Consider the following 25,175-nt stretch of genomic DNA (forward strand, 5'->3'; position numbering starts at 1 on the left):
AGACATACGTGTGATGCACAGAATGCAGGAGACATACGTGTGATGCACAGAATGCAGGAGACATAAGTGTGATGCACAGAATGCTGGGGACAGAAGTGTTTTTCAAATCACCAAATGAGAGACAAACACCGTTCAAGGTAGATTTACTATGAATCACCCCCTCCACTGTGAAATCAGCTGCTGGTCCAATTCGTGATCATGGCAATTCAAACACAAAATTAAAGAAGGTTGTCCACACTCCAATGACCAGGCCAATCCAAAGTGTATTGCATATAATCTATATCACAGAAATATCACACTTCCAGATAGCAAAATGACAACAGTTGTACTCGGAGTCAAACTGTGAAAAGTATGGAAAGGAACAAAGAGCAACAAAGAACATAGACCTGAAGTGTGTCGGGGTCACGTGGTCAGTATGCCTAAAAGGGGGCATACCCAAGTATGAAATATAATGAATGCAATGAAAAGAAAAAGGGAATGGATAGGCGGGACACGAGAGCCGGCATCCACGAGAGGAGGAGGCAGAGGAGGGCAGGCTTTATGCAGCCTGACTCCTCCCACAAATACCTGCGGTCAGCCTTACACTTGTCATTAATGCATGTCACACAATGGGGGTTAGCTATGAGAGGCAAATCCACTTTGCACTACAAGTGCAAACTTCAAGTGCAAAGTGCACTTGAAATTGCACTGCAAGTTCACTTGTCGCTGTGGATCCGAGGGGGATATGCAAGGAAAATAAAAAACAGCATTTTTTTATGTAAATCTCAAATGGGATGGAATGGGCAGGGGAAGAAAGATTTGTTCTGGGAGGGGAAGAAAATGGAAGAAAATGTGTGTTGCAGGGGAAAAAAAATTTAAAAATTTCATTTCACAGCAAAAATCCCCCCCAAGCAGAAATTGCCCCCCACCCCCTTTTTAGGATGAATCCTCCCCTCCCAGCACAAATCCTCTCCCCCATTTCCCCCCTTCCAGCAAAAATAACTTTCCCCCAGTCCTCTCTCATGTCAGCACAAATCCCCTTCTCTCAAATCCCCCCAGTACAGATACTTCTTCCCCTAAATCATGCCTCCCAGCACAAATTCTCTCCCCACTTCTAACACATACCCCCCCCCCCAACCATAAACAAACCCTTCTTCTACCTCTTCAAAAAAAAGAACGCAGCACAAATCCTCCTTTCCCCAACCCCTCCTCTCAGCACAAATTCCTCCTCAAATTCCCCTCCTAAATCCCTAACACAAATCCTCTATAGCACAAATCCTCTCCCCCAAATCCCCCCCTTCCAGCACAACCCCCCCATCCTGGAACAAATCCCCCCCCCCAATCCTCTCCAACAGTGGCGGCTGGTGAAGCTTTAGGATGGGGGGTCGCCAGACCCCGCCCTTCCTTTTTGACCCTTCCCAATTCCCATAAGCCCCGCCCCACTACGTCCCCTGTTTTCCTCTTGCTTCCACCCATAGTGTCAGGAGTTTACAGCTCAGCATATGTAGTATGTGGGAATTGGGGGAAAGCAATGCTTTAGCCATATAGTCTTGTGAAAACAAATGTTACTTTTATTTCAGCAAAGAGGTAAAACAATAAGCTTATCTTCAGCACACAGTGCAAAGTAAGAATAAAGCTACAACAGAAAGGTACATGTCAATGTATTTCCCAGTTTATTCTGACTAAACCCAGCCCTTCTGCTTCTTGGCAGCAACAGGAAGCCTTCCTCCTTTTTTACCCCATCTGTAACAACACCCCGAGTATGAAAGGGGTTAAAGCCGTTTAGGACATTCCCTTCCCGAACACCAAGGCAGCTTCCAAACACTCCAATCAGTCGAACAAGTAACCCATACAAATAATTCTCCCCCAAGACGAGATGAGACTCTGTGTTGAGGGTCAAGCAGGAATGGATCTTTATTGAAACAAATGTAGGCTCTTTTTATACACTTGAGAATACTGCAGGCCCCACAGGAACAATGACCCGGATCCACCCACAATATCACACAATGGTTACATAACAAGCCCCCATTGCACATTATTCTGAGTGTCAATATCTCCTCTAGTAGACAATAGATGAGTTCATTAGCACACTTAATAATAGGTGAAGGGAAAACTGCCTCAGACAAGATTATCACAATTTACTTATCCAGACAAAAGCAACATCGTTAAGCAATAGACGGTCGGTCTCTTACTTTGAACTTCCTGGAATGCCCATATTAGGAGGAATACTTCCTGGACATAGACCTCACAGTGTACAGGGGATAAATTCTCCATATTTCTTAAGAGATATTGTTAATGAATATTACTTTCCCATTTGAAGTAATCCAATCTATTCTCAGGGTTCATTCTTTTTTTGGTCACCCTGAGCCCAACAGTGACTCCCGTCACACTTTTTTTTACAAACTCTCTGAGCTCACACCTATGCATATTACAGTGATGGCTGGTGGGAGGTTCGGCACTTACTGGTTTAGGCTGGCTGCTGTGGTGTGCTTTCCTCTTCTCCTCTGGAGTGCGGGCATGCAGGCAGTGGTGGCTCCGGCTCCAGTGTGTGTCTCCTCTTCCAAAAGCGATAGGCATCCAATAGGATCTCCTGCCGCTTTGGCCAATTGGGAAACAGGTCTCACAATTTGCCTCTTGATTGGGGGGGGGGAACTGTAGTGTGAAAAATAGCGAAAATGAATTTGCTATTGTCACACAATTGCCTCTGGCTCTAATCAGGTGCTTCAAAGAAATACCAACCCCACCCACCCCCACCATAGAAGTTTATGTGTCTTGAAAGGGGCTGGGCACATGTATAGGGGGGCAACATCAGGGATGGGGAGACAGCGCCCATGCACCCTCAATGCATTGGCCCCCACTGATCTCCAGCATAAATCTTCTTAATCACCCAAATCCGCAATCTCAGCACAAATCCTCCTTCTCCAGTACAAATCCTCCTTTTCCTAATTCCCCCATACCAGCACAAATCCTCTCTCCATTTCTAGTACAAATTGGCCCATGCTTATCCTCATTTCCAGTACAAACCCTCCCCCACTAAACACAAATCCTCTCCTCTCTTTCTAGTACAAATCCATAAATTCCAACCATGCTAAATTTGGTGGGACCTTCCCGAGATTTGAACAACATACTGGCATCTCATGAAACAAGTTTCATCACTTGGTTTCAATAACTTACGGGCAGGGCGCACTAGCACAGGCAACCATGTTGCCTGTCTCCTCATTTGGGGTGCCTGGAGTCCTAGACGCCGCAATCACCCCCTCTATGGCAGCCGATGTCCCTTTCATGTGAGGGAAGAGAGGTAACAGGATATGTGCTGGGGGCACTTTTGGAGGGGAGAGGACTTGTGATAGATGGTAGAGTTGATAAGACCGCATTTTAAATCAGACGCCCCCCCCCCCCCCCCTCTTTCTTGCACAAGTCCTCTCCCCTCCCAAAGTATCTCCCAGCACATATCCTCTTCAAGTCTCCAACTTGTTCCAGCACAGGGACCTGTACAGGATTCAGCCTGGATTCGCAGGAAGTCAAGGAGTGAGTCGAAATAACAAATAAATATCTATTTTCCAAAGTATATTTAAAAGAAAAAAAGTTATTTGCTGGAGCACCAAACCAAGAGAAGCTATACCTTATTATGTGCAATGCCAGGAATTGCTGGAAAGTGCAGAAACTTCAATTCATGAAAGGGCTCGTTCACACTAGAGGTTTTGGGTATACCCTTTAGCTGCAGAATTGTACCCCCTTTTACTTTCCGCAGATGTAGGGCCCATTGAACGTGACCCATGCAAGTTAGTGGGGCTGCTCTGCACCTGCCCGCAATTGTGTGCAATGCACATGGATGCAGCGTGCTAATACTGCAATCAAGTGGTTAAAGCAAGTGGTGAGAAGGCGATAAAAAACATCAAATGCTCTCTAAGACCAAAGCTTGTATGAACAAGCCCTAAGCCCTTAAAATGAAGCTCTTGGTGCTGATACTTCAGAATTATTTTTAAAGACACATGCCGTGGGATTGTCATCCTGATCTTGCTTTCCCTGCCTGGCGATTCACGGACCCACAATAAGCAGGTACATATCAAAGTCCCGACACCTGATGTTTACATGCTTGTTTCAAGTTAGTTGCTTACTATGCAACTAGGTAAGGCTAAGAATAACAAACCCATAGCATAAACTTTCATGATTCAGAAATGGCAGCTCTCATATGGTATCCTGCATGTGTAAGTTAGGTGAAAACATTTATAAAATATTTTTTTTATACTATAGAAATTAAAATCTCATGTCCATCTATTCTATGAAGAGATGGCATGACATAGTCTAAGTAAAAAAAAAAAAAAAAGAACAAGCACATGGGACATTACCTACTATCAGTGTGATGTGTCCCTTGTGCTGCTGTCTCCTGGTTTAGTTGAAATCTTTCCACTCTGAACCCCTCACCCCCAATCCCTGCCCCTTTAATCTTCCAGTGCGTTGAGGGTTAATAGAGCTGAGGGAACTGTGACAGGTACTCATTCAGAGTGCCCATCTATGCCCGCCTTTTACACCACCCCTCCTTGATTAATAGAAGCTGTTCTATTCCTTCTATGAATGAAAAACCATCTACATATAAATGGAGGATGGACTAATATTGTAAAGCGATGCGCAAACTATTGGCGCTATATCGTTATTAATAATAATAATAATAATAATGATTTAAAGGTCCACCTCCTTCATTTAGAGACTATTTTACAGACAGTGCGGCTCCTATGAATGGAGAAGCTAGGCAGAAAAGGCGGGCATAGACCTGCACTCTTAATGAGTGACTATCACAGCTCCGCTCCTGCAGCACTAGAATATTGTGGGGGGCGGGGGGTGTGGTTGGAGGAAGAAGATTTCAACTAAACCAGGAGACAGCCACACACTGATTATAAGTAATGGCCCCTGTGCTTATTTTTTTAAACTAAATTTAGGCTTTAAAATAAGTAATTGTAAGCACAAGAGTGTAACATATTGCACCTTACCAGTCCTTAGATGTGGCTGCATTGGTTTTCTTTGTTCAGCCTTTTCTTTTATTTTTCACCTGGTGATCCTGCCTAACACATTTCCCATCCTAAGATGATAACACCCACTCACTGTACTGTATCTATGGAGGATTAGTGTTGTCATCCTATGCTGTCTGCTTCTGATTTAAACTCAAACACCGTTCAAAACACCAATCCTTACTTCCACAACATAGTTGGGAGATATTTTAACTGCTTAACCACTTCAGCCCCGGACCAATAAACACCTTAAGGACCAGAGGTCTTTTTCCAATTTCACACTGCGCTGCTTTAACTGGTAATTGCGTGGTCATGCAATATTGCACCCAAACGAAATTTGCGTCCTTTTCTTCCCACAAATAGAGCTTTCTTTTGATGGTATTTGATTGCCCCTGCGATTTTTTTTTTTTGCAATATAAATGGAAAAAGAGCGAAAATTTTGAAAAAAAAAGATATTTTCTTCTTTTTGTTATAAGAAAAATCGAATAAACTAAATTTTAGTCATACATTGTGGGCAAAATTTATTCAGCCACATGTCTTTAGTAAAAAAAATGTCAATAAGCGTATATTTTTTGGTTTGCGCAAAAGTTATAGCGTCTACAATCTAGAGTACATTTTCTGGAATTTACACAGCTTTTAATTTATGACTGCCTATCTCATTTCTTGAGGTGCTAAAATGGCAGGGCAGTACAAACCCCCCCCAAATGACCCCATTTTGGAAAGTAGACACCCCAAGGAAATTGCTGATGGGTATGTTGAGCCCATTGAATATTTATTTTTTTTGTCCTAAGGGATTGAATAATGACAAAAAAAAAAAAAGAATTTTTACAAAAAGTTGTCACTAAATGGTATATTGCTCACACATGCCATGGTTATATGTGGAATTGCACCCCAAAATATATTCTGCTACTTCTCCTGAGTATGGGGATACCACATGTGTGGGACTTTTTGGGAGTCTAGTCGCGCACGGCACCCCGAAAACCAATCACCACCTTCAGGATTTCTAAGGGTGCAAATTTTTGATTTAACTCCTCACTACCTATCACAGTTTCGAAGGCCATAAAATGCCAAAATAGCACAAAACCCCCCAAAATGACCCCATTTTGGAAAGTAGACACCCCAAGCTATTTACTGAGAGGCATGTTGAGTCCATGGAATATTTTATATTTTGCCAAAAGTTGCGGGAATATTACAAACTTTTTTTTTTGCACAAAGTTGTCACTAAATGATATATTGCTCACACATGCTATGGGCAGAAGTCAAATTACACCCCAAAATAAATTCTGCTGCTTCTCCCGAGTACGGGGATACCACATGTGGGGGACTTTTTGGGAGCCTAGCCACGTACGGGACCCCGAAAACCAAGCACTGCCTTCCGGATTTAAATATAAAATGCTACCAAAAAAACTGTTAGCGATCGCAGGGATCAGGCCTGACTCTGCGATCGCTGCAGTTGTTGTGTTTAGTGTTTAGTAAGTGACAGTGATCGATCGATACTGCACTTGGGTGGGCTGGGCAGAGGGGCAAAACGCAGGTGCTAGCAGGTATCTGGGCTGATCCCGCTAACAATGCGTTTTTTTGGAACCCTGAACTGCTGGGGACGCTAGTATAGATCTGATCAGATCAGATATTGATCTGTTCAGATTCTATACCACTACGGGAGGTGTATGCTTTGCGCGTGGGTGTTAGCGGTACTGGCACTAACCTAGCGCTGCCTGGGGCGACGCAGACCCTGACCCTAAAACCTAATTGATATCACCTGCCGGGTGATCAGGGGGTTAAACCTTTATTGGGTAATAAATGGTGGGTGCCCTGATGCTATAAAAAGCAAACTAACCAGAGTCACCCGTAACACTTATACGGTGATCAGTGGTGAAAGGGTTAACTAGGGGCAATCAGGGGGTTCAAATTTTTATTAGGTAGTATATGGGGGTCCCTGGCGCTATATAAAAACCTGACGGGGAACCTAAATAACTAACTGGCTAACCAGCGTCACCAGTGACACTTATACTGTGATCGCTGGTGAAAGGGTTAACTAGGGGCAATCAGGGGGTTCAAATTTTTATTAGGTAGTATATGGGGGTCCCTGGCGCTATATAAAAACCTGACGGGGAACCTAAATAACTAACTGGCTAACCAGCGTCACCAGTGACACTTATACTGTGATCGCTGGTGAAAGGGTTAACTAGGGGCAATCAGGGGGTTAAAACCATTATTGGGTAGTATATCAGGGGAACCTAGCGCTATAAAAACCTGGCGGTGAACCTAAAAAAATAACTAGCTACCTAGCGACAGTAGCGACACTGATGCAGCGATCAGAAAAATTATTGCTTAGTGACACTGGCAAAAGGGGGTGAAAGGGTTAACTAGGGGCAATCAGGATGTTAAAACCATTATTGGGTAGTATATCGGGGTACCTAGCGATATAAAAACCTGGCGGTGAACCTAAAAAAATAACTAGCTACCCAGCGACAGTAGCGACACTAATGCAGCGATCAGAAAAATGATCACTTAGTGACAGTGGCAAAAGGGGGTGAAAGGGTTAACTAGGGGCAATCAGGGCGTTAAAACCATTATTGGGTAGTATATTGGGGTACCTAGCGCTATAAAAACCTGGCGGTGAACCTAAAAAAATAACTAGCTATCTAGCGACAGTAGCGACACTGATGCAGCGATCAGAAAAATGATCGCTTAGTGACACTGGCAAAAGGGGGTGAAAGGGTTAACTAGGGGCAATCAGGATGTTAAAACCATTATTGGGTAGTATATCGGGGTACCTAGCGCTATAAAAACCTGGCGGTGAACCTAAAAAAATAACTAGCTACCTAGCGACAGTAGCGACACTGATGCAGCGATCAGAAAAATGTTCGCTTAGTGACACTGGCAAAAGGGGGTGAAAGGGTTAACTAGGGGCAATCAGGATGTTAAAACCATTATTGGGTAGTATATCGGGGTACCTAGCGATATAAAAACCTGGCGGTGAACCTAAAAAAATAACTAGCTACCTAGCGACAGTAGCGACACTAATGCAGCGATCAGAAAAATGATCGCTTAGTGACAGTGGCAAAAGGGGGTGAAAGGGTTAACTAGGGGCAATCAGGATGTTAAAACCATTATTGGGTAGTATATCGGGGTACCTAGCGATATAAAAACCTGGCGGTGAACCTAAAAAAATAACTAGCTACCTAGTGACACTAGCGACACTGATGCAGCGATCAGAAAAATTATCGCTTAGTGACACTGGCAAAAGGGGTGAAAGGGTTAACTCTAGGGGCAATCAGGGGGTTAAATATTTATTGGGGGGTGATAGGGGGCTACCCTGGACCTAACACTAACTGCCCTGACAGTTTTTAGTTTTACAACTGACAATGAATGCATTGATCAGTAAAGAAATGATCAATGCAATCAGTGACACTGTGACTGGGGGGGGGGGCGGGGGGGCGGGGGGGATCGGGGGGTGATCGGGGGGGATCGGGGGGGGTTTGTGTACCTATGTGTACCTATGTGTCAGTGTAGTGTTTTGGTGCACTTACTTTTAGTCTTCTCCTCGTAGTCCGGTCAAAAAGACCGCCCCGAGGAGAATGACATCACTTCCTCCTTCCTGTGTAAACAATACACAGTGGGAGGAAGTTCGTCATTGGCCAGGAGCGATCGAGAGGGGGTGGCCAGAAACCAACGGCCATCCCCTCATCACGGATCGCTCCCGGAGGGAAACGGACCGCCGTATCCAGCGGGAGGGGGTCCGATCGGACCCCCCACCCGCTGGAAGGCACGCACGTACATGTACGTGCTTGTGCCTGCCTGTGCCATTGTGATGACGTACAATGGCAATACGGCGGTCCTTAAGTGGTTAAGGACTGCCCCACATACATACTGCGGCAGGGAGGCCCTTAAGCACAAAATCACATACCTGTATGTGATTTTCTTCTTCGGCTTTGGGGCACACGCCTGCCACCAGAGCTTGGCTTTCTCTGTAATTGAACACAGCGGGAGCCAATCAGCAGGTCCGGCGGACGCAATGTCTGCCAGGAATGCGTCGGGAAAGAGGCAAGACGGTCCTCTGCCAGAATAGGAAAATGGAAATCTTGTGTTTCTGCTAAGAAGAAACACGGATCTCGGTTTTCCTTTAGTCAAAGCACATCCCCCACAATTAGAAAGCACTCATAGGGAACACATTTAACCCTTTGATTGCCCCCTGTGTTAACCCCTTCCCTGCCAGTGTCATTAGAAAAGTTTTTTGTTTTTTAGCACTGATCACTGTATTGGCGTCACTGGTTCCCAAAAATTGTCACTTAGTGTCAGGTTTGTCCATCCTAATGTCACAGTCCGGCTAAAAATCGCAATCCCATAGATTGTAGACGCTATAACTTTTGTGCAAACCAATCAATATACGCTTATTTGGATTTTTTTTACCAAAAATATGTAGCAGAATAGATATTGGCCTAAATTTATGAAGAAATTTGATTTTTACAGATTTTTATTGGATATGTTTTATAGCAGGAAGTAAAACATATTGTTTTTTTTCAAAATTGTCAGTCTTGTTTTGTTTATAGCACAAAAAATACAGCAGAGATCATCAAATACCACCAAAATAAAGCTCTATTTGTGGAAAAAAAAGGACATCAATTTTGTATGGGTATAGCATCGCACAACCGCATAATTGTCAGTTAAAGTAATGCAGTACAATATTGCAAAAAATGGCCTGGTCAGGAAGGGGGTAAAGCCGTCCGGAGCTGAAGTGGTTGAAGTCCACAGATGTGAACTGGGTAGAGCTGATAACACTACTTGAGATGTTAGTGCAGTAGACACAGAGTGCAAAGTGAAGCCTAGTACACACTAGTAGTTTTTCTTTCATTCAACCCAGCAGGCTGAAAGACAAAAAAAACTGAACAGCTCAGGAGGAGCCCATGTACTAACAATCTGATGTTAGTACAGCAACCTCCCCTGCTGTGCTATTGTCTTCTGACAACCTACCCCCCCCCCCCCACCAGAACACACCGGTTATCGCTCTCAGACACTTTTTACTTGTCTATCTCCGAAGCTCTAAGTGTTGTTTCTCTCTGGTGCTACATTCCTCTGTTATCAGCATGAGTCACTTCTGAACACATAACATAACAGCAGCTGAAAAATTGTGTCGGGGAGGGAGCTTAGAGGGAGATAAGCAGAGAACTTGTCTGTTCAGATTACAGCTCTGCATGTTCCTTCGTTCCTCTGCCAATGTGGAGGGAGGGTGTATCCCTTTCCTCCAATCAGCTCTCACACAGTGTAAATCCAGTAAGTCCCACCTACCCCTATGTGCTGCTGAAAGAGGAAGAAATATTTCTAACACAATCTGCACTTTCTAAAGAGTGTAGAAAGGGGAAGACAGCAGATATACAAGTATGTAACTTATTTAGGAGGATTTGTTTCATCTCTGTGTACCTTCTGAGGCCAGTCATTTTACTGGGTATGAGAGAGGGTTTACAACCACTTTAAGTTATGAACTCATTGAATTTCTTACAGGATTCTACAAATGTTAATTTGCACTTATTGTAACAGATAATCTAACAAAACACTTTCATTGGTAAATTTGACAGATGAAAAATGAGCAAATAAGAGAAGTTCATTTTTAGAGTTTAACCACTTCCCGCCTGCCATATAACAGAATGACGTGCGCAACTCCGATCGTGGTAAAAAAAGCCTATAACATAGGCTCTTTACCCCGTGATCAGCTGTGACCAATCACAGCGTGTAACCAGGAAGTGCTGGTAAACAGCTTTCCTCGGTTCGCGCTGACAGGAGAGCTGGACAGCGGCTTTCCTGTCAGAGTGGGGTCTGCGCTGATTATCAGTTCAGCCCCCATGAGAGGTGCCCACCACATCTGCCCATCCGCTGCCAGTCAGTGCCCACCAAAGTACCAGTGACCATCAAAGTGCCAATCAGTGCCCATCAGTAATGCCTGTCAATGCCCTTTACAAATGCCAATCAGTGCCCTTCAGTAATCACTGTCAGTACCTCATCAGTACCATCTATTAGTGCCCATCAGTGCTGCCTGTCAGTGCCCATGAGTGCCACCTATCAGTGCCCATTGGTGCCACCTATCAGTGCCCATTAGTGCCACCTATCAGTGCCCATCAGTGCTACATATCAATGCCGCCTATCAGTGCCCATCAATTCTACATATTAGTGACTCCTCATCAGTGCCACCTTATCAGTGTCCATCAGTGCAGCCTCATCAGTGCCCATTAGTGAAGGAGACAACAACATGTTTTAACAGACACAAAGAAAAAACAATTTTATCTAAAATTTTAGTTTGTTTAGCAAAAAAACAAAAACCCCAGTGGTGATAAAATACCACCAAAAGAAAGCTCAATTTGTGAGAAGAAAGTTATAAAAATGTACTTGGAGTACAGTGTTGCATGATCGCACAATTGTCATTCAAAGTGCGACAGCACTGAAAGCTGAAAATTGTCCTGGGCAAGAAGGGGGCAAAGTGCCCAGTATTGACGTGGTTAAATATACTTTAACGTTTCTAGTTTCTAGATAACAACATACTCTGCAGTAATAACATCACTCATTGGGAATAATTCAGGATTGTAGAATGAAAGCACCAGCAATAACCTAGGTTAAAGGGATAGAGGTGACTCTGCAGAACGATATACTGTACATCATCCATGTGTGTTTTCACATTGTTGGCAAGTAATTAGGAGTCATGCTCTAGTAATTCTCATGGTGAGGCTAATTACTTTTCAGGCAGAGATAATGTATTGCAGACGTTCATTTATTTCACTGATATATGTTTCTTTTCATACATTCATTACTTTTTCTCACTGGTTAAAGTAAATATAATTACAGTTTTTTCTTTTATTACTTAGCACTTTATGGAGCTGCCCAGATTCATTTTGTTAATTATTAGGTTTATCTAGAATAAATACGATAATATTAAAAGACATTTACATTGTCATAATATTTTTGGTACATAGAGTTTTAGATTTTAGGCTCGGGACTTTTGAAAACCAGCATACTCCTATATGCAGTCATCACATCTGATAGTAACAGGTTCTGCTCCACCTACACCTTCCTGTACCTTTCTAGGTGCCCATCACTAGGATGGGCAGCCTCACTAAACAATAGTGAGGTGGCAGGGGTGAGGGATCTTGCGCTCAACCGTGGGCTTTCTGACAGAATTCTAGAAACCACGTTTCTTTTACTTAGAGGTGCCAACATGCAGTAAATATGCATGTGTCCGTTTATCAGTTTATTTGGTAATGCTTTATTGATTAAGTGACCGCTACATAGGGAGAGATAAAATAATAAATTTGTGTCTAAATGGTGATTCATTTAGCTACAAAATTGACAATGTTTTTATCTGCCACAAATCAATAATACATCAAAAGTATTAAAATATACATAATAAACTCAATTCATATACATACAGTATAAAGTGCATCCAATATTGAAAAGTGCTCTCAGTGCTTGGTATTATAAAAGATTTATAATACCAAGAACTGAGAGCACTTTTCAATATTGGATGCACTTTATACTGTTTGTATATGAATTGAGTTTATTATGTATATTTGAATTCTTTTGATGAATTATTGTGTAGCACTTACCCCCAAAGTACATGTATAATACCCTCAGGATCCTCTGGCTCCACCTGGTGGGGAAAAACAGCACGCCACAAAACTGGGCACTTAACCAGAAATATTTTTACTGCAAGTGTATTAAAGAAGGTGGTTACAGAGATTGCACTGCCATCCCAACGTAGGATGTCAGTAAATCAACAGACAAATACAATATGAAATATATATATATATATATATATATATATATATATTTTTTTTTTCATTATGTATCTAAACCTGGGAGCTCCCGCTATTTTAAAGTTTTACGTGAGGCCTCACTTAAAGTACTCTCTCCCGTATCTTCTTTTTTTGCTAGCTAGAGATGACTCCTCTGATATTTGTAATCCAAAAGGTAGGTAAGAGTTAGCTTAAGGTACTCCAGGTATAACTCCAAGAATTTATACACAACACTTGGGCACTAAAGTGAAGTAGGCCTCAAGCCTGCTCAATGTCAGTTGCTCTGTTACGCCTCCATGGAACAACAGGTTCCAGCGAGGCCTGTAAGTGAGTATAACTGCGTGAAGCAAATTAACAAACGGTGGGCCGTAACCCCCTCACCAACTGGATCGGAGTTCTGGGTGATGACTTTGATCCGGCAACTGTAGCTTGCTTCTGTATCAGCTGGGCAGATGCTCTGTGTCACTCCGCTGACTGGATCTGGTCCTCCGATACTCCGGTAAGCGTCTCTGGGCCTCGTCAATCTGATCACCAGCTCTCAGGCTCCATCAACTCACCTTGCAAACAAGCAGGTTTTCAATCCGCGGTGACTGTCTGCAGCTGTCTCCTGCAAACCTCCTCACAGATCCGCACAGGCAGGCAGCGTAGTCCCAAGAGACCTAAAATGGCCGCTGTCCCTTATATCCCCTACCCAGCATGCACTGCGTAAGAGAGTGTTCATGGGTAGGTCTTTTGGGTAACGAGGTCAACCTTCAGAATCCAAACAAACAGTCACTTCCTGTACAAGTCTTTAGGTTGTTCTGAGGTAAATGATAAACAGGTGCGTTACCCATATTTGGCCACTAGATGGCTCTAGTGCGAAACCACAGTAATGTCCATATACCTCACATTAAAGCATGTATAATCACATCAATAAACCATGATGTCAGCGCTAAAATTGATTTGTGCCAGATAAAATCATTGCCAATTTTGTAGCTAAATTAATCGCCATTTAGACACAAATTTATATCAACTCCATTTTACGTCCTATATAGCAAAGTGAAAGCAAAGTCCACATCATCACCAAATATTTTTATATTTGCACTAAAAACCGAATAATTCCTAATAAATAAATTCCACAATCTTGTAAATACCAAATGGTGAAAAGGTAATTTAACCACTTAAGGACTGCCGCATGGCAATGTACGTCGGTGCAATGGCACCCACAGGCACAAGCACGTACATGTACGTACTCGCCTTCCAGCGGTGGGGGGTCCGATCTGACCCCCTCCCGCTGGATGCGGCGGTCTGTTTCTCTGCAGGAGCGATCCGGGATGAGGGGATGACCGTTGGTTTCTGGCCATCCCATCTCGATCGCTCCTGGCGAATGAGAAGCTTCCCCCGCTGTGTATAGTAAACACAGGCAGGGAGGAAGTGATGTCATTCTCCTCTGGGCGGTCTTTTTGACCGGACTACGAGGAGAACAGTGAAAGTAAGTGTGCACCAACACTACACTGACATGTAGGTACACATAGGCACACAACCCCCCCCCCCCGATCACCCCCCGATCGCCCCCCGATCCCCCTCCCAGTCACAGTGTCACTGATTGCAGTGATCATTTATTTTCTGATCACTGCATTTAGTGTCAGTTGTGACAGTAAAAACTGTCAGGGCAGTTAGTGTTAGGTCCTGGGTAGCCCCCTACCCCCCCCAATAAAGGTTTAACCCTCTGATTGCCCCTAGAGTTAACCCTTTCACCCCCTTTTGCCATTGTCACTAAGCGATCGTTTTTCTGATCGCTGCATTAGTGTCACTGGTGCCGCTAAGTAGCTAGTTATTTTTTTAGGCTCACCGCCAGGTTTTTATAGCGCTAGGTACCCCGATATACTACCCAATAATGGTTTTAAACCCCTGATTGCCCCTAGTTAACCCTTTCACCCCCTTTTGCCAGTGTCACTAAGCGATCATTTTTCTGATCGCTGCATTAGTGTCACTGGTGCCGCTAAGTAGCTAGTTATTTTTTTAGGTTCACCGCCAGGTTTTTATAGCGCTAGGTACCCCGATATACTACCCAATAACGGTTTTAACCCTCTGATTGCCCCTAGTTAACCCTTTCACCCCCTTTTGGCAGTATCACTAAGCGATCGTTTTTCTGATCGCTGCATTAGTGTCACTGGTGCCGTTAGGTAGCTAGTTATTTTTTTAGGTTCACCGCCAGGTTTTTATAGCGCTAGGTACCCCCATATACCACCCAATAATGGTTTTAACCCCCTGATTGCCCCTAGTTAACCCTTTCACCAGCGATCACCGTATAAGTGCCACTGGTGACACTGGTTAGCCAGTTAGTTATTTAGGTTCCCCGTCAGGTTTTTATATAGCGCCAGGGACCCCCATACACTACCTAATAAAAATTTGAACCCCCTGATTGCCCCTAGTTAACCCTTTCACCAGTGATCACCGTATAAGTGTTACGGGTGACTCTGGTTAGTTTGCTTTTAATAGCATCAGGGCACCCGCCATTTATTACCCAATAAAGGTTTAACCCCCTGATCACCCGGCGGGTGATATCAATTAGGTTTTAGGGTCTGCGTCGCCCCAGGCATGGCTAGGTTAGTGCCAGTACCGCTAACACCCACGCACAAAGCATAAACCTCCCGTACTGGTTTAGAATCTGAACAGATCAATATCTGATCTGATCAGATCTATACTAGCATTCCCAGCAGTTTAGGGTTCCAAAAAAACGCATTGTTAGCGGGATCAGCCCAGATACCTGCTAGCACCTGCGTTTTGCCCCTCCGCCCAGCCCACCCAAGTGCAGTATCGATCGATCACTGTCACTTACAAAACACTAAACACATAACTGCAGCATTCGCAGAGTCAGGCCTAATCCCTGCGATCGCTAACAGTTTTTTTGGTAGCGTTTTATATTTAAATCCGGAAGGCGGTGCTTGATTTTCGGGGTCCCGTACGTGGATAGGTTCCCAAAAAGTCCCCCACATGTGGTATCCCCGTACTCGGGAGAAGCAGCAGAATTTATTTTGGGATGTAATTTCACTTATGCCCATAGCATGTATGATCAATATATCATTTAGTGACAACTTTGTGCAAAAAAAAATTTTTTTTAATATTCCTGCAACTTGTGGCAAAATATAAAATATTTCATGGACTCAACATGCCTCTCAGTAAATAGCTTGGGGTGTCTACTTTCCAAAATTGGGTAATTTGGGGGGTTTTGTGCTATTTTGGCATTTTATGGCCTTCGAAACTGTGATAGGTAGTGAGGAGTGAAATCAAAATTTGCACCCCTAGAAATCCTGAAGGCAGTGATTGGTTTTCAGGGTGCCGTACGTGGCTAGGCTCCCAAAAAGTCCCACATATGTGGTATCCCCGTACTCAGAAGAAGCAGCAGAATGTATTTTGGGGTGCAATTCCACATATAACTATGGCATGTGTGAGCAATATATCATTTAGTGACAACTTTTTGTAAACTTTTTTTTTTTTGTGTCAATATTCAATCACTTGGGACAAAAAAAAAAATATTCAATGGGCTCAACATGCCCCTCAGCAATTTCCTTGGGGTGTCTACTTTTCAAAATGGGGTCATTTGGGGGGGTTGTACTGCCCTGCCATTTTAGCACCTCAAGAAATGAGATAGGCAGTCATAAATTAAAAGCTGTGTAAATTCCAGAAAATGTACTCTAGTTTGTAGACGCTATAACTTTTGCGCAAACCAATAAATAAACGCTTATTGATATTTTTTTTACTAAAGACATGTGGCTGAATAAATTTTTCCCTAAATGTATGACTAAAATTGAGTTTATTCGATTTTTCTTATAACAAAAAGTAGAAAATATATTTTTTTCTCGAAATTTTCGGTCTTTTTCCATTTATATCGCAAAAAATAAAAATCGCAGAGGCAATCAAATACCATCAAAAGAAAGCTCTATTTGTGGGAAGTAAAAGGACGCAAATTTTGTTTGGGTACAACATTGCATGACCGCGCAATTACCAGTTAAAGCAGTGCAGTGCGAAATTGTAAAAAGACCTCTGGTCCTTAGGCTGACAATTGGTCCAGGGCTGAAGTGGTTAAATAAAATATTTTAGAGGCAAAAAAGGTGCTAATAAGGAAAAAAGTTACGTTATTCTGTATTGTTTTTGAGTGTAATGGTTTTTGTACAAGATTTTTTGCTATGAAATATATAGCATTAAACTTTAAAACCAAAAAAAAAAGATTAAAAAAATATATATATATTTGACATTGAAAAGAATTAGCGGTAATTTTTACAAAAACAGGTTAAAAAGAGCACCACTGACTTGTGGCTGCTATGGGCAACAGTCTAATGATAATTTTGTTCCAGTTCTCTTGAAAGCTACTACTATCCTAAAAAACATTATAGGCAGGGTTACACTACTATATTGTGGTAACGTGTGCATGTCCACAAGATGTGATAATGCACGTAGCATGTATTGCAGTGCCATTGATTTTGCATGGCACTCCATCAAGTTAATGCACTTGCATTGCAATAAAAAAGTTAATGTGCAGTTTTAAAAATGTTTGAGTGCATAGGCAGTCATGTCATTCTGAATAGGCTGTCTTAATATGAAGATTGTTAACTCACTGCAAATATTAAGAAAATGGGCCCTAAAATGTATTGGCACTACATAGCTTATATCCTATTGGTTGCACAAAATAGTGTAAATAAATGTCTGGGTTTTTTTTGTTTTTTTGGGGGGGGGTTTTTTAGGGCAATGTATTTCCTTGAAATTTCCAAGCCATGTAATAAAAGGTTCCAGATTGCCAGCTTGCTTGCCAGTATAATTCATCTGATTTTTTATTTCTCTAGAATACCTGTCCTGCATTTTTTTCTTCCTATGGCAGTCAAATGGCTAGTATTAGATTCACACTAACAAAATCAGATTTTATAGCCACAAAAGGCACACAAAGGCTGGAGACAGAAAATCTAAGCCTTTGTACACACGGCCGGACATTCCGATGGAAAATGTCCGATCGGACCATGTTGTCGGATAATCCAACCGTGTGTGGGCTCCATCGGACTGTTTCCGTCTAAATATCCGACCGACAAAGTTTTAGAGCTGGGCTATAAAATTTTCCGACAACATGATCCGATGGGACTTTGTCTGATCATTGGTAGAGAATTCTGATCGGACAAAGTGCCACGCATTGCCAGATCAAATTCCTAGACCAAAGCTATTGGCTATTAGCCTGAACGTAGTCCCGTCGTAATGAAATAACATCATCACGTTACGAACAATTGGATTTTCCGACAACTTTGTCCAACCGTGTGTATGCAACACCAGTTTCGGACAAAATCCGTCGGACAAAATCTGACGGATTTTGTTGTCGGAATGACCGACTGTGTGTACAAGGGCTAAAAGAGACCTTCTGCCCACTTTGTATCAGGACACCTAGAACAGATAACTAGAACAATGGAGACTATTGTCCCTCTTCTAGGTGAACAGTAAAGTGCATTCAGATGGCTGAATAGAAGTGGATAATTTGCATTCAGATGTGGCTAAACACTAGACATGTGCAATTAGTTTCATCCCAAATTCATTTTTCGACAAAATTTGACAAATTCTTTAATTCAGAATTATTTATATATTAATAATATAATATATATTATATATTATAATATATTATATATTATAATATAATATATATTATATATTATATATAATTATATCAAATTAACAAAAACCCATTTAACAAATTTTTACTAAATCAGAAAATTCTGAAATTCGTAAATTCTAAAATTTGAAAACTAAAAAATTCGGAAATGTGAAAATTCTAAAAAACTGAAAATTAATAAATCCAAAAATAAGAACGAAAATCCAAAAATTCAAAAGAATGAAAGTTTGAAAATAGGACTGAAAATCCGAAAATTAGAAAACCCGAAAATTTGACAATCTGAAATAATAACTAACTAATAATAACTATTACTAACTTTTAAATTATAGGTATTGGAATTTCCTTTCAAATTTGGCTGTTAGTGAATGTAATGAATACGAATTTATCTGAAGTTATGAATTATCCGAATGCTGCATCTAAACAAATGGAACATAATGAATTAATAAATAATAATACATTTTTATTATTATTATTTATTATTAATTTGTTATGCTCCGTTTGTTTAGACATGGCATTCATTATTTCAGATAATTTGTAACTTTGGATCAATTCGTATTTGTTACGTTCACTAACAGTCAAATTTGAAAGGAAATTCCAATACCTATAATTTAATAGTTAGTTATTATTAGTTAATTAGTTAATATTTCAGATTTTCTAATTTTCGAATTTTTCCTATCATCTTTCTTATTTTTAGATTTTCAGATTTTTGAATTTCTGAATTTCCTGATTTTTGAATTTTCAGATTTTCAAATTTAGATTATAACGAATAACCCAAAAAAAACAACAACAAATGAAACGAAAACTAACAAATTTTTTGGCCTTGACGCTTAGGGTTGTCTGGAAGCTCTATTCTCATGCAACCGCTCAGATGAACAGTTACATGTGAACAGCAGCAGTGCCAGCCATTGATTTGTATGGAGTTTCTACACACTACACAATCTACTTATTCTTGCCAGCTCTTGGTCAGTGCTTTTTGGCTGTCTGAATGTAGCCTAAGAAGTTTACTTTCATTTGGCTAATTGTACGATATTATTTTAGATTTATAGATTATATATAATTTTATAAATAATCTAATGTGAAGAACATTTTAAACTTTGATTCTCTTCAAAAAATACAGTCTCTACTGTTATCCATAGAATGTGTATGATATATTATCCAAAAATGATAATTGTTTCCTCGATATCCCCAGAACAGTCATACAACATAATTACTTTTTTTCCCCTCTTGTAATACTTGTGAGTGTAATCACTTATTTCTGTTTCTGCATAGTTTATGTATTCAGTTCTGGAAGCATTGGCACCTGTGATGACAGTCTTGAAGGAAATCGTTAATTATAATTTGTGAACAGCATATGGGTTCATTAGAAATGCTAAACAGAGGAAATCTTACTCTGTTTGACAAGAAGGTGTTATGACTCATAAAAGATCTTAGATACATTGAGCATTTCGAGTTTGCTTCCATTGATTCATCACATTAATGAGGTTTTGACAAATAGCATTTAGTTTGTACAAATTTATCTTTCTTTGAATTTTAATTATTCCCACTTTTTTTTCTACTGACAGATTGCACTATACTCGGAGAGATTTGATGAGTTTCAGAATTCCCTGACTAAAAGCAATGAAATTTTCACAACTTTCAAAAAAGAAATGGAAAAGGTTATTTTTTTTTCTTTATTGCTGCTCTGTTTATGAAGATGTTACCTACCCAACAGAATCAAAATACTCATGTCCTAGTTTCAAATATACACAACTATATGTTCCATGGAAGCTCTGGATCTTAACTTATCTGTCATGTTGTTATCATCCCTTTCTGTGTAGCATACACATCAGTCTAGGGTCTCAAATTGGTGAGATATTACTTCAGAATTTTCTGGCAGATGATAGTAAACAAGACCAGTTGGCAAACCTCAACTATGTATGGGTCAAGGGGTGACATCTCAAAGTTTACATTATCAGCTATTGTGGTGATAATGTAACATAATAAAAAAAAAACTCTGTCTAAGTAGGTATGGGCACAAAGAGGAGAGCCACAGTGCTTATGCTGCCCACTTATCTGTACTTACTAAGCAAAGCCTACATAAGGTAAGCACATCTGTAGCTTGAGATTACTATTGTGGCAGAGAATTGCCCTGCCAAGGTCTAGAAAGATGTTATGACCCAGAATTCTGAACCAGGTGGGTTGAGGGGCTCCAGGGAGCTTGTATCATGGAGAGGAAACTGGCTTTTCAGTTTTCTAATTTTTTTTTTTTTTTTGGGGGGGACCTGGAGCCTGGAGATTTCAAAGTAATTCGGGTGGGAAAAAATCTCCAATCCTGGGTCCAGGTATTCAGAATAGCCAGCTGAATAGTTGGGCTTTTAACAGTGACCTGACCATGGTCCTGGGCTCCACCCTGGCAAACAGGAGGTTGTTGCCCAGAAGTCAGGAGTGCTCCACATAGGAAAGAGGTGGGAGCCAGAGCAGCAAGGAGACTGTTAGCTGTGTGCACTGAGTTGGTGAGCAAACAGTCTGTAGGAAACAGACAAGGGCCTGAACTTTAAGGCTAGAAAAACCAAGCCAGAAAAGCTCAATGTCATTTATTTGGAGGGGAAAGAAATGCTGAATACCTGAATACCCCTGCGAGGGAAACGCATGTTTGTGTATATTCTTCAACATTCTTTTAACTAAAGATGGGCAAGGAAAGCCCTTAAAAAAAGAAGAAAAGCGAGTGCCGGTGTCCTTAAAAGCTCTACATTTGATGCTAGTTCTCCCACTATGAGCAACTGAACCTTGCTTATCGCTGTGTCAGAACCAGAAAATTATACATTATACATTATATGTTGTTACATTCCATTACATGTAACAAGATCATGGCTGGACCTTAGGCCATCAAAGACAACATGTTGAATTTTGTAACAAGTGATGAGCAAATATAGTAAAGTTTGGTTCCCTGGACATTCACCAAACCCAACAAAAAATTTGCAAACCTTGACCATAGCATCCGAACCCCACTGAATCTTGGCATTTTATACTGACTTACTTCAAGGTTAGTTTGTCAGCTTTTTTAAAAAAAAGGCAAATCTTTCCCTAGCCTGCTTCTGTTAGTAAAAACATTGTGTAATCTACCTCCAAATCTATACCAGACTCTTAGCCACTTAGCCATTTGCTCAGTTCCACTCCAGACCATTGACCATAAACTTGACATTCTGGCTATTTGGGACAAGCAGGTGCAGCCTCTGTGCATAACGTTTTGCCTCACCTTCAGCATTGCATTCCTTTTGCATGGTGTGAGGCAAAGAAGAACTCTTTTGGGACACATCCTGACCTTCTACCAATCAAGGGACAAATCTCTTCTTTTTCAAAGGCCGCTTTCTTCTCTTTTCATGATAACAGCCTTTATACAGGGTGTGGCTCATATACTGTAGTTTGACCTGTGCATCTGCCTGTGACTCTTTGGGATCTCAGCCTGGTTTGTCAGGGAAATTCTTATCTCTACTCTTACTCATAAGGTAGCCTTCCTTAATGTCATCACTTTTGTGAGGCCAGCCTTGTCTTGCAAATCATTTTGTTGTATCGCACAGAGACAAGGTTGTCTTGAGGCCCAGGTCCTCTTACTTCACTTTAGCCAAGACATTGTCCATTTATCTTTTTGTCCTTCTCTTGTACATCCTGGGGAGATTTCACTCCAGTGGTTTGAGCTGTTTGAGAATTTATTTCTTCGATACTTCTTTCTCCAGACTAACTGACTCCCTTTTCATTATTTAAGAAGGAACAAATTGCTTCTCGATCCACCATTTCTAGGTGGCTCAGGCAGCATGTTGTTCAAGACTATAGGCTTAAGGATAAGGTTCCACCTATTCCTGTCTCCACTAGCACTCCACTAGATCAGCAAGTGCATCTCAAGCTTTTCCACATCAGGCTTCTGTTTCACAAATTTGCAAGGCTGTTACCTGATCATTTCTTGGCACATACTAAATTTTACCAGGTGAATGGTCAGGTCTCATCTGATGCCAGCTTAAGGCATAAGGTCCTTTAGGCAGCTCCCAGTTCTTTTCCCCTGGTTGTTTTTTGTCGGCCTGTTGGTGTTTTGTGTGCTGTGTTCCCCACCCTTAATTGGATTAGGTTTGGACAACCTATACATTCTTCTTTTAACCACTTCCCGACCAGCGCACGACGATGTACGTCGTCAGAATGGCACGGGTAGGCATATTGGCGTACAGGTACGTCCAATATTCAATGCCGCCCTGCCATCGGGAGCGCGCCGGTGGCGGCGCGCTCCCACGCTGGCCGGGACCCCCGTGAGTCCGGTCGCGGGACCCGCGGACTCGATCGCCGTGGGCATCCCCGCGATCGTTTCACGGAGCGGCCGAATGGAGGAAATGCCGTGTAAACGGCATTTTTCCATTCTGCCTAGCAACTAGTGACGCTGATCTCTGCTCCATGTGATTGGAGCAGAGATCAGTGTTCACTAAATGAAAGCCCAACCCCCCAACAGTTAGTAACACACCCCTAGGAACACTTAACCCCTACACTGCCACCCACTGGTTAACCCCTTCACTGCCAGTGTCATTTACACAGGAATCACTGCTTTTATATAGCAGTGATTACTGTATAAATGACAATGGTCCCAAAAATGTGTCAAAAATGTCCGATGGGTCCCCCACAATGTCGCAGTTACAATAAAAATCGCTGATCGCCGCCATTACTAGTAAAAAAAAATAATAAAAAATTATTAATAAAAATGCTATAAAACTATCCCTATTTTGTCAACGCTATAACTTTTGCGCAAACCAATCAATAATCACTTATTGCGATTTTTTTTTACCAAAAATATGTAGAAGAATACGTATCGGCCTAAACTGAGGGAAAAAAATGTTTTTTTATATATTTTTGGGGGATATTTATTATAACAAAAAGTAAAAAATAATGCATTTTTTTCAAAATTGTCGCTCTATTTTTGTTTATAGCGCAAAAAATAAAAACCGCAGGGGTGATCAAATACCACCAAAAGAAATCTCTATTTGTGGGAAAAAAAGGACGTCAATTTTGTTTGGGAGCCACGTCGCATGACCGCGCAATTGTCAGTTAAAGCGACGCAGTGCCGAATCGCAAAAAGTGGTCTGGTCTTTGACCAGCAAAATGGTCCGGTCTGCAAGTGGTTAAATGTGTTGCAGATTGCAAGCTGTATAGCACTTCCTTGTTGACCTTGTGGATAGCTAGTAATAACTTTTGTATCTACTTGATTGTTATGAAAAAATATTAAAAAGATAAGTTTCCTTTTTTCCCTTCTGAGTAAAATATATAATATTGTATCCAATGGTATACAGAAAATCCCAATGAAGACCAATAATTTTTAGGAGTGGAAGGTGGGCTATTAGTGCTTTCACATGTGTGCCCTCTGTGGGTCTTATTGTCATACTGCTGATTATTAATTTTAATCAATATGCATGTTACCTGGTTCAGGCTGTAAACTATACAATAAACTATTTATTAAATATGAACAATAAAACAAGTGTAATAAATGTAACTGTCTTCCACTGATACATATTGAAAGCATACAGCTGCAATATATGTGAAATGAACACCTTGTAAATGAAAGTTTATGTAGCAATTTATATGTTTCAAAACAAAGGCATATTTTTTTTTATTTCAGGATAAATCTCCTCAACTCACACAAACTCTACAGCGTAGTTAAATATTTATGGTATAATACATTTTCTCTTTGAACAGCACACATAAAATGTAATTACCGTTGTCAAAATACAATGATCATTTCAGCAATGTGACTTTTTTTCTAAAACACCTTGTTCGTTTTATTTTTTTCTTGTAGCATGCAGTCATTTGTTTTCATGATTATGTGCTAACCTGAACTTGTGTTGTGAATTTGTCAGATGACAAAGAAAATAAAAAAACTGGAAAAGGATACGAACACCTGGAAAACGCGGTTTGAGAATTGCAATAAAGCTCTGCTGGACATGATTGAAGAGGTGAGAAATGTTACATTAAGTCATTACTGGCCAACAGAGCTGAGGATTACATTTTTCTTTTCCTATGGAGAAACATTCTGACAATTCCCAGCTTTCTACTAGTATTCATAGCAAATTTTTTCTTGACCCCATACATTCTGTAATGAAAACAAAAAGAAAGCATTTTGTAAAGAAATGTTATCTTCCAAAAGCAAGGATTTTTGTGGATCTGAAATAAAAAAGTGAAGATTTGCTATGTTATAGTGAACGTCTAGAAATGTTATTGTGCGTAAACAGTACTTTGAAAAATCTACCCTTTGTCCTGAATTCCACTTGAAGTATAGCAGTCCATTTCCTGTACCTAGGCACACTCGTGCCTACAGCCTCATAGCAGGGACCAGGGAACAGGGGACAGGTCTCAGGGTCAAGATACAGGATACAGAGTCCAGGACAAAAGACAGGAACAGATCAAGGAACGGATTAGGCTCAGGCAGGGATAAGGCTTGCAGGGGGGATTCTGAAGCCCTGAGCCTTGGTGAAGGGTGGGCTTATATAGTCCAGAAGTCCCACATCAGGTATGGCTTGATTGTCAGTTAACATCTCAGCTGGTGGCCATCAGAACAACACCCCTTGGTGCTAAAAGCAACAGTGCCACCAGCAGGTAAACCAAGCAGTGAGATGGTTCCTGACAACCTGAGTACCTGTCACCAGCCTATCAGAGTACCCAAGTACCTGTCACCAGCCCATCAGAGTACCCGAGTACCTATCTGCAGCCCATGCTTCATAGACTATACCTTGGGATGTTGAAAAAAAAATGGGACCCACCTCCCCTGGTTAT

General features: G+C 41.3%; 1 protein-coding gene across 1 annotated transcript in view; it reads left to right on the top strand.

The window, feature by feature from the left end:
- Positions 1 to 25,175, top strand: part of TXLNB (taxilin beta) — a 139,838-nt gene that overhangs the window by 104,492 nt on the left and 10,171 nt on the right. Inside the window, exons 8-9 of the mRNA XM_077486743.1 lie at positions 19,958 to 20,050; positions 24,263 to 24,358. Of these exons, the coding sequence (XP_077342869.1) occupies positions 19,958 to 20,050; positions 24,263 to 24,358 (189 nt within the window). The remainder of the gene's footprint in view (positions 1 to 19,957; positions 20,051 to 24,262; positions 24,359 to 25,175) is intronic.

Source organism: Lithobates pipiens, unplaced genomic scaffold (assembly GCF_037356315.1).
Source record: "Lithobates pipiens isolate NorthernLeopardFrog02 unplaced genomic scaffold, aLitPip1_a1.2 Scaffold_18, whole genome shotgun sequence".
Taxonomy (NCBI): Eukaryota; Metazoa; Chordata; class Amphibia; order Anura; family Ranidae; genus Lithobates; species Lithobates pipiens.